At 36.1% G+C, this 10,677-nt stretch overlaps 1 protein-coding gene across 1 annotated transcript in view; it reads right to left on the reverse strand.

Moving 5' to 3' along the window:
* Window positions 1–10,387, reverse strand: part of LOC107669860 (paired box protein Pax-3-like) — a gene marked incomplete at its 5' end in the record, with an annotated part of 18,911 nt that extends 8,524 nt beyond the window's left edge. The window contains 5 exons of the mRNA XM_016462286.1: window positions 796–847; window positions 8,108–8,260; window positions 8,650–8,776; window positions 9,073–9,308; window positions 10,132–10,387. Of these exons, the coding sequence (XP_016317772.1) occupies window positions 796–847; window positions 8,108–8,260; window positions 8,650–8,776; window positions 9,073–9,308; window positions 10,132–10,387 (824 nt within the window). The remainder of the gene's footprint in view (window positions 1–795; window positions 848–8,107; window positions 8,261–8,649; window positions 8,777–9,072; window positions 9,309–10,131) is intronic.
* Between the last annotated feature and the right edge of the window lie 290 nt (window positions 10,388–10,677).

Consider the following 10,677-nt stretch of genomic DNA (forward strand, 5'->3'; position numbering starts at 1 on the left):
TTAGAGTGTGCATATATATAAATTAATAAATAAATATTTCTTATAAATAAATAAATAAACAAATATATATATATATATAAGAAATATTTATTTATTCTTTTTTTTTATTGGATTCGTTTTTTTTCTAGTATTTTGGAAACAGATTATCAGATGGTCTCACTGAAACACAGATGCAAAGAATAACAGAATTGTTTTCCACACTTTATGATTTTTTTTAATTATGTAATTAAGATATAAAAATTTTATTTTTATAAGTTTATTTAGAAAATGGTATATTGTAGATATTGTTTTTATACATTCTATAATTTTCTAAATATCTAAATATGTACTATTAATATAATGTAAGAAAATAAAATATCTAAAAATATATATCGTATTTAAATCATTTATAAGGTATATTTTAAGATTTTAAATATATTTTGAACTGTATCTGATTTTATATAATATATATATATATAATGTAAGAAATATTTTATATATTATATAATGTTTATATATGTATATATAATTTTATATAGATTAAAAAATTGGATTATGTTTTGTCTGGTATTTTGGAAACAGTAGTGGTTAATGGCAAATCCCCACTTAAACAATTGTGTGTGTCATAAACCTAGAAAATACACACAAATATGAACAAGCAGAAGCACAGAAGACGCTCCTCAATTTGTAGAAGTACCAAACAAACATGTTTTAGCAGCTTTTACTATTTTTTTTTTGTTTTTGTGAATAGAATTTGATGTGCTTCTTCACATCTTTTCTTGAAAGGCTTCAGAGCCAGGCTTATTTTTGTGTCACACAGTAATTCCTTGTCTGTTTTTTTCTCTCTCTCTCCATTTTGCCTCAGCATCTAAAAAGACCACAGAGCAACAGTCAAAGAATTAAACACAAACAGAGAGAGCTGCAGGAGGGAATATAAAATGCACAAGTGCAAATTGTTAAAAAAAAAAAACAGGATGAAAGAGATATACAGCGGAGGAGAAAAGAAAGAGGCAATGTCCTGAAATATCGTAAAATTAAATGGAAAAAAGAAGAAAACCTATAAAAGAAACACACAAATAAATAAATAAAACCCAAATCATTAATATAATAAAACATGACATATTTCCTCATAAACAAGCTTTTGTTTTTCTTGTTTCAAACAGAAATGTACTTATGAGGACTCAATGAGAACTATGGGAAATTCCTACAATTTCACAGGGATTTGGTTGAAGGAACACTGAAGCATGTGTTGTTGTGAATGTTGTGACATTCCAGACAGAGAAGCTGGGAACTATATATTCATGGTCCTGGAATTAAAGGAAATTCATATCTAGTGATTTTTTATTCTACAGACATTGAGTTATTTGTGCATCTCTCTCTCTCTCTCATTCTGTCTTCCCTTCAGTCTTTGTTGGATCGATTTGCACGCTCCATCTGTGGAATCCGTCATGACGGCCGGGGCTCTCAGTGGAGGCCGTCACCTGCCCTGGAGGGGGTGTAAGGGGCATGAAGAAGGCCAAAGGTGGGTGGGTGGCAGGGCAGAAAGGGAAAAGGGTGGGCCGGGTAGTTCAAGTGCTCAATCTCTTCAAAAACCCATTTAGAAATAGCACAGAAGCACCTGAAACTTGGGATGTGGACACTGCTCTGAATAATGAGTCTTCTGTGGCTTTTCTTTTACTGTGTGTGCACTCACATATAACTTTCAACCAAAGTTTTATCATCATATACTCATTTGTGTTCTCATTTGTGAAAGCATGCAAGATTCATGCATGTGATTATTAAATCTAGGAGTAATTTCTAAGTAATCTAACCCTTAAATAAACCCTTAGGTTTTGTTGGTGTAATCTAATGCATTTAGGGTGATTCTGTGAATATATATTATATATTAAGTTTTATATTTTATTAATTATATCTTGAATTTTTTTTTTACTACATTTTAGGTTAAAACTACCAAGCTCAACTAGGTGGCTGCGATCTTCTGTGCTGATTTTTAATAAATGTTTTACTATGTTTGTCTATGTAAATATGCTCTAGACACAACTGATATTAAACAGCTTTGGTTCTCACATCATTAAAAGGGATCGCAATGTGGCAAGTTTAAAAAAAATGCAATCTCTAATAAGATTTGACGCCAGAATCAGTAAAAAACGACTGTGAATTTGTGAATCTATTGTATGACTTACTGTAAGAAAATATGAAATATAGTGCACATGTTTTATGGACTACTTTTATGGTGCTTTTTTGTCAATTTAGGCAACTTGACATGCAGGTTTTTGTCTTTTGTCTTTTTTTTATGGAAAAGTATTTTCACAAGAAAGAAAATACAGGATCGGAAAAATACAAGGATGAGTAAATATGGTCAAAATGTTCTTTTTTGACATCTGATGATCTAGTAGCCAATACCGTTAAATTTAATTTTGTTGGTGTAACAATGTATTTAGGGTGATTCGGGTGACTATAAATTCTATTCTATTCTATACTAAGTTATTATATTAATTATGTTTTTGATTTGAATGAAATCTTGAATTTAGAGGTAACCACATTTTAGGTTCTTCTGTGCTGATTTTTAATTACATTTTTTAATATGTAAATATGCTCTAGAAATGATTGATAATCAGACCGCTTTGGTTCTCATGTCGCGCAAAGTTTAAAAAATCTCAAACGAGATTTGACACCAGAAAAGATTGAACAATGACATCAAGTTCTTCACAAAAATCTATCCTATGATTTCAGGAGACTTGATAAGTATTTGCATGGACTACTTTTGATACCTTTATGGTGCTTTTTGTCATTTTAGGAGCTTGAAAATTGTATGGAAAAAATGGTATCAGTGTTCATTTTTGACATCTGATGATCTGGTAGCAAACAAGTCAGCATTGCATTTTTATATTTTTGCCGACTGAATGAGAATCAAGGCAAGTGAATAAACAGAACCAAAGAGCAAACAGTAAACACAAGTTTAATTCGGGCAGAAGAATACAGACCACAGGCTTCTAAACACACACAACCAAAACCCAAACGTCATGGAAATGGAACCGCTGGAGAATCTAGAGATATTCTGCCTTCTGTAAATACAGAGTGTGTATGTGTGTGTGTGTGTTTTCAGGTCTTTGGCATGTATAGCGTGTAGTGTGCATGAGTATGTGTTTTAAGATATTTCAGCTCTCCGCTATGTAAACGGTGCGGTCACTAAAAGCATCTCCATCCGCCGTTTCTCCTAAGCTCTGGGCCCTCGTTGCTTAAATTCAATATTTGGAGGCAAAATATCACCCTGAGCCCATTTACCTCATGCGTTCATGTACACAGAATCCACCTAAGGAGTTTCATTAATACTGCGGGACGGCGAGCGCATATCCAGCAGGCTTTTGCACTTAGTTTTGGTTGGGGGCAAGCGGCAGCGGTCCAAGATAAAACCATATGTGCGTGTGTAGAGTTAGTCTGTGTGTGTGCGTGTGTGTGTGTGTGTGTGTGTGTGTGAGGACAAAAGAAAGCTTGGGAACAAATGCAGCATCTCGGACAGGGGAGAGCGAGGAGGGTCCTTTTCAGCGCCGAGGTTGGCTGAGTGACTGCCCGACTACATTAAGCAGTACATAGAGAACTAACAGATGTCGGAGACAGAAAGGATGAGTGACAGCTCGTGGGCCCATCTGCCCCCCAGCGTTTAGGAACAGAGAGAAACAGAGGGAGGACTTGACTTGCTAAAGAGCAACTGTGACCCTCGCAGCTGCCCTCAAACAACCACACGTTCCAGCTCGAAACCAAATGTGCTCTTGGTCTGTTTAGCCTCTTTTGCTTTGCTCTCGAGTCACTTTTGATACGTGTTTTTGGTTATGTGGCTTTTGTAAAAGAAGCTAGTGTGTGAAACAGCATGCAGTATGCAACTATAAACATTTCAAAGTAGAATGGTGCACGATATTGCTTCATCACACTTGGCTTCAAGTAATTAATTAGAGATGATTATTTTGCATTTTTAATCCAAGTTTCTGTAGAAACGCTTTAGCTTATACTACCGTTCGAAAATGAAATGAAATGAATACTTTTATTCAGCAAGGATGCATTAAACTGATCAAAAGTACAGTAAAGACTCATATTACAAAAGATTTCTGTTGCAAATAAATGCTGTTCTTTTGAACCTTCTATTCATCAAATAATTATCATAGAAAATAAAAATGATCGTAGTTTCCATACAATTTTTTTCAACATGTTTCTTGAGCAGCAAATCAGCATATTCGAATGATTTCTGAAGTTGGTGAGCATAAGAGATTTCTTTTGAAAACATAAAAAAGACTGTATGTCAGTACGATCAGAAAATAAGTCAAGAATAAGATCGCCATTAATATATCATACTGGAGATGGAATATCAGGTCAATGCATTGCATTGTATATAGTATTTCTTACATTGTATACATTGCATATTTTGGCAATTGTGCTGATCATTTTGTGCATACAGAAAATTTGCATACTATACACTTACTACAGAAATAGTACTAGATTAATATGCTAGTATGTACATAGTGTGCAGTTAGTGCCTTTATGCTGAAGGGAATAGCAGTTAAAACAGGAAGTGGTCACCTGTCACTCTAAACATACACCAGTGTGACCTTTGATCACTGGAGGTCAAACACCAGTGACTTCGGACTGCTCTGTTTAACAAATGAAAACACATATTCAGAAAGTGTTTGTTGGCCATCACCTAAAACAATGTACCACATTTTTTAAAGCAAACTAAGCAAGAAACTGCACTTTGTGATTGTGATTAGGTGAGCTGATTCATGTTTTCATACTTAAGTCCTATAGGCTCACTTATCAACTATCCAATAAAAAGCAGCCTCCCTGAACTCTCTCAGTGTTGTTTTCGTGCTGTCTGTGTCCTAACTGACACGCACACTGTAGTTTTGCCTTCAGGGCCTGAACTCAAGCAGACACAGATTCCTAAGTCTGCTGACACTGACACTGCACGCTGGACACAATGGAGACAGTTTTGTTTGGGGGGTTTCCCCTCATTGTCCATCCAACTGTACTCCTCTCACTGTCTGTCGCACTCTGTGTCAGAAAAGGATGCAATTTATGCTTTAATATTTCATATACAATAAAAAACACTAATCTATATCAATCTGTTGTTTTTTATTCCTAACCCGAGACCAAATTTGCACCTGTAACTCCTCCTAGAGATTTTAAGGCCAAGTTTGTATTGACGAAGTTTCCTTTTGTAGGGTTTGGTGGTGCATTTGTGTTTGTTTGTTGAATTACGACCCACTGACTACACACTCCATGGTGCCACACAAACCATCCCGCACTGGGCCAGTTGGCACTGTTTGTGTATGCATGTGTACGTGTGTGCATCCATGCGTGTGTTTGCGTGTTTGTGCATGTGCATATGTTTGGCGGCGTGTGCATACGTGCATATTATAGGAGTGTCAATCATTTTACACTTTTCTAAATATGTTTCTCAGTATCATTTTCTGTTTGAGCATACTAAATATATCTGTTCCAATAGGACACAATGCATGCCAGGAAGCGAACAGGGAACATTCTCAGAACTTTGTGTAATGTTCTGGCAAGGTTATGAACAAAGATTCTTCCTGTAATGTTAACAGAACGTTGGTCTTTAATATCATTCTCAAAAATTTGCATAAAAACATTATTTATGCATGTTCTTTTTTCTAGTTGCATGTTTGTCTAACATTTTTAAATGTTCAGAAAACAATCAAAAGTTACATTCACATAATATTTGCAGAATGATAAAATGGAATGTTCTCTTCATGTTTTTTCTGTTCACAATAACATTTTTAAAAAACTGGACGTTTTAGAACGTACAGAGAATGATTAGAAATAACATTTTAATAGCTTAATGGGAACATTAGCAAAACATTCTTAGAACATGTTTTTATTAGCTTGGAAGTTTCTCTCAAAGTTATGACCAAACATCTGGGTCCGTTAATAGAACGTTCATTCAAAGTAATCTGGTATGTTTTAGTATAACATTTAACATTTGTTGCACATTTGCCTAAGGTTCTTTTTAAACGTTACTACTTATAGTTTCAGATGGTTCAGAGAACATTCAGTTGTAACATTCCCATAATTTTTGTGAAATGATAAAATAGAACTTTCTCTTAATGTTTTTTTTCTAATGTTCAGTTCACATAACCAGGAAAACATTTAAAAAACAAGACATTTCGAATGACAGAGAACATTAAGAAATTATGTTTTAATAAAGGGAAAATTTTTCATAAAACATATTTTTGTGAGCTAGGATGAGGGGATTTTTGGAGGACAGCAAACAGAGAGATTTCATAACCTACAGACTCCCCGCACACACGCCAACATCTTTGAGTCTTTAAGATGATATATGGAGACAGTATGAAGGAAAGGGTTCAGGAATCAAACTGTTGCCTATTCAAAAGAAGGGTGTATATACTGAACTCAACTTGCCTGTCTGTGTCTCCCAGAAAAGGAGGGGCGGTGGGAATGGAAGGGACTGACAACGGCCCACAGATATTAACCGAAAATGCGCCGCAGGCCAAGAGAGGTAGAACGGGGCATGAGGAGGACAGAGGAGAAAAAGAGCAAGGCGCGTTTGACTCATTGGCCAGATGAAAGTGAAGTTCAAATAAAGAGCCTGATTTAAACGGCTTGGGCAACTCGTCTTTCTTGGATCGCGAGACGGGCAGAGCGTGACGGACAGGCTTTGTGGCAGCGCACATGACGAGAGGCTCACCCCCATTGTGACCGCCGCTCCGGGCCATGAAGGAACAGCCGAGGAGAACACTTGTCCCTATTGACGGAAATAGCCTTTAATAAACTCCCATTGCCATTAAGTGTGACTCTGCATCCAGATCAGTATTATTTAGGGAGCTGAAGTGGTGTTAGCAGGGCATCAGAGGCAGTCAAATAACGTTCACCTTAATTAGTCACGCAGGGACAGGCTGTTAGCTCATTAAATATCATTACAGAACAGCAAAACATCAGTCACTTCAGCTGTCGGCCAGTAGGCAGCAAGAAGGCAAAAACAGACTCTCCTCCACTGTTCTTCATCAACTCTTTCCTTTTGATTCCTCTGAGGCCTCTTTGCACAGAAATGCTACAGATGTCCTTCCTTAACAATTCATTGTGTTGTCATATTTTTGTCTTTAATGTGTCTTTAATATTTATGATAATTTCTGTTCAGAGAACAGAAAAAATCAGAAAGAAACAGTCATGTAGGTTTGCAATGTCATGAGGGTGAGTAAATTATGACAATTTCTTCTTTTGTATTGATTATCCAATTTGTTGTACATAACTTATATTTTCCCTTATTTTTTTTATTTTTAGTGAAATGTAGAACTCCATTTAAGATCCTCATTGCCTTTCATTGCCTATCATTGTGGCCACATTAAACCTACTCTTTCCAGATTTCCAACATGTTTGGTGGCTTCTTCCTCCCCCTTCCCTCATGCCTGTTGCATAATACTTATTAATATACTTAGGAATTATTGGTTATTGATCATCAGTAAATCTAACTCATCATTAATGCAAAGAAATATTACAAGTCAATACACCACATTTTTGTTTATATTTCTGCTTTATAAACTACCAATCAAACGTTTGGGCTCCTCATTGTATATAATAAATTCATAAAGTCATCAAAATAATAAAGTCATCAAAACTATGAAATAACACAAATTAAAATTTACAAATATGCACTGACCAAGAAACGTTAAACTAATGAAACTGTCTAGATTACAGCTCTACACATTCTGGAAATTTCATAAAGTGCATCCTGGGACACTTCTGGACAGTCTTGTTGCCCTGCTTTCCTTCATTATGCAGTCTGTCCATTTAAAAAAATGTTTTGCTGAGAAATTCATACTTTTTGCTTTTCAAGCACAATTTAAAAAAATTGCTTTTGTCTGGTAGTGTAGGTTAATTTCTTTCTTTTGCTATGGCTAAAATGATAAGAACCATTATGAGTTTGTATCACCATTATAGTCCCCAAGTGTTTCAAGCCATTTATATATTCATAAAAAAATATGTCTATCATTCTAATTAAATTTCAGTTTGTTAAAGTCACATCTTTCCAACAACTCCAGATCAATTACAATTACAGTTATTTCTAAAACCTGTTAAAGAGTTTGTAGGATCCACTCACATCTGTCTGCGAGAATCCCCTCGATGCTGTGTCCGCTCCTGCGGGCGTGTTCTTCCTGCTCGCGCTTGTCCTCTTCATCCTCCTCCTCCTCCTCCTCCTCCTCGTCACCTCTTGCGCCATATCTGCCTCTCATGATGCGGCTTATCGCACTCACTGGACAAGAGTTCAACCGTGCTCTTAATATGTTTTATATCTTTTAATATAGAAATATGCATTTCAATAGTATACATTTCATTTTTCAAACGTTTCAGTCACTAAGAAAGTTAGATGTCAAGTTAGTCTGAGTGTGTGATTTAAGTTTTGTGGTTACTAAAACTAGTGAAGACAACAGAAATGGAGTTCGCCAGGTAAACATAGCAACAGTACGTCGATCTAGCGTAGGCCCTATGTTGACAAAACATTGTTTATCGCTGTATTATTTACTATAGATTTTATGCATATCACAAGAAAATGTATAACAAGTTAAAAAAGTTATTATTATAATTATTTTTTTTTTTTGCACACTGTAGTTCATGTATTTTTTCGTTTTGTTTGACGCATACCTGAGGGTACGTTGTTCCGGTCACAAATTCCCTCTTTGAGCAATTTATCCTGAATTTCCCAACTGAATATTCCGGGATTTTCCCGTTTATATTCCTCAACGCGCTTCTCCACATCTGGAGATGTAGTCTGTTAAAAATAATAAAAATTAAATAAAGACAGTCAACAAGGTGCCTGATTCAATTCAAAGACTCTTAGTTCAAATTCAGGGTCATTATGTCAAAAGACAGTAGGCGTTGTCGGTCAGTCATCGACCTGTTGCTTTGAGTTTATCCGCAAATTTCCTTGGAAATATCCGCATGCCCAGCTGCAACAGATGGATCCGCTGACTAAATAAATAAATAAAATAAATATAAATAAAAATATCCGCACGCCCAGCTGCAACAGATGAATCCGCACTTCAATGCCTCCCTATAGGGCCTCACCTTGGATTTAGTGCCGCCGATGGCTCCAGGCCGGATGGATCCAGTCTCCTGATAGCGGCACAGGATTTTGGAGACGCAGCCATGAGAGACTCTGAGCTGGCGGGATATCATGCAGGGCCGGATCCCGTGATGGGCCATCTCCACTATCTTATGTCGAATGTGATTCGGTAGAGGCCGGCCGTTGATGAAAACTCCTCCAAGCTGGTTGACTCGACCCTGACCCATCGGAGTTGACACTGCATCGAAGCCAACCCAAATGATGACAGTGGAGAAATAACATAATTGCAGAAACATGAAATTAAAAAATCATGCTGCATATATTCCTAAAATAACTTTAGTGTGCTTCTGGGGTAAGACGGTTCATAGACTATAGGCTCCATGTGCATTTAATTCGCTGACATATTCAGGTGTTTCTAAACGTAAAAAAAAAAAGCAACCCAGTAAAACGTCAGTATGATTGCTGCTTTAAATTTGAGGTAAACTAAAAGTGGTGCTAAATTTACAATCATGCTATTTGAAATTAATGACTGATTGAGAAACTCTAAACTCATGCAATCGAGTAGAAATTAAAGGAATTATTGCTATAGATGCATGGAAACAAATATAGCCTGTTGCTAATGATGAAAATACATAAATTATGCCGATTAAAACAGCCTTTTTTAACAGTCGTTTTTTTTTTTAGCTGGGCTACATCAAGAACCTTTTTTTCATCTAAGAACCTGAAGCACAATGTACAGTGAAATGGTTATTAGTTCTTCATACTGTATGGGTTATTTGCTAATGCAAAGAATCACTGAAGAACATTTATTTTTCAAGAATTCAAAAAAAAATAAACTTAATACAATGTAGGCTTGCAACAGTCAACAACTTTTAATATTGTAATAAAATATTTGCATTTTAACAAAAATGTATTGCTAAATTAAAAACAAAATAACAACCGTTTTCAGTTAAGTTAGTCTACACATGCAACCCAGATTCCAAAAATAGTTTACACTTTGCCTCAGATTTCCACTATGAAATTCAATTATTTTAATGTGCATATTTAATGTAACAGTTTACCCTCCATTGGGAAGCCACTGCGGGGATAGTTTTGAGAGAGAGTTGGACGCATCATCCTGGGAACGGTCCCTGCCAAGCCACTAAAAGTGCACTTCAGCGGGCTTAAAAATTCATGTAAATATTCCACGAATAAAAACAAAAATGATAAGCTCCGATTATCTTTTTGTATCCCTCCAGGGAAAGCAGAAAAATAAGTACTCGAGGATGAAATGTTATTAATCAAATGTAGTCTCTTCTGTTTTGTGGTCCTTGGTCGTTGTTTTCATTATGTGACGAGAATTATAATCGCAGCGTTATTGTTATTAACAGACGTTTAGGATGAGCGCGAGTTCTCAAACTACTAAAACATTCATGAGTTTGCAGAGACCCTTGTCTATTACTCGAACAGCGCGTTCTGATTGGTCCACAGGATCCCGTAACCGAGAGCTGATTGGTCAAAGAAGAAGGCTACTTTGCTCTCAACGTTCCAAAGTGGAAGTCGAAGATTTCAGCGACTGATCTGAGATAGCGGCTTGCTGTTAATAGATGCATGATGATGTATCATCA

Source organism: Sinocyclocheilus anshuiensis, unplaced genomic scaffold (genome assembly GCF_001515605.1).
Source record: "Sinocyclocheilus anshuiensis isolate Anshui unplaced genomic scaffold, SAMN03320099.WGS_v1.1 scaffold272, whole genome shotgun sequence".
In the NCBI taxonomy this organism is placed as follows: Eukaryota; Metazoa; Chordata; class Actinopteri; order Cypriniformes; family Cyprinidae; genus Sinocyclocheilus; species Sinocyclocheilus anshuiensis.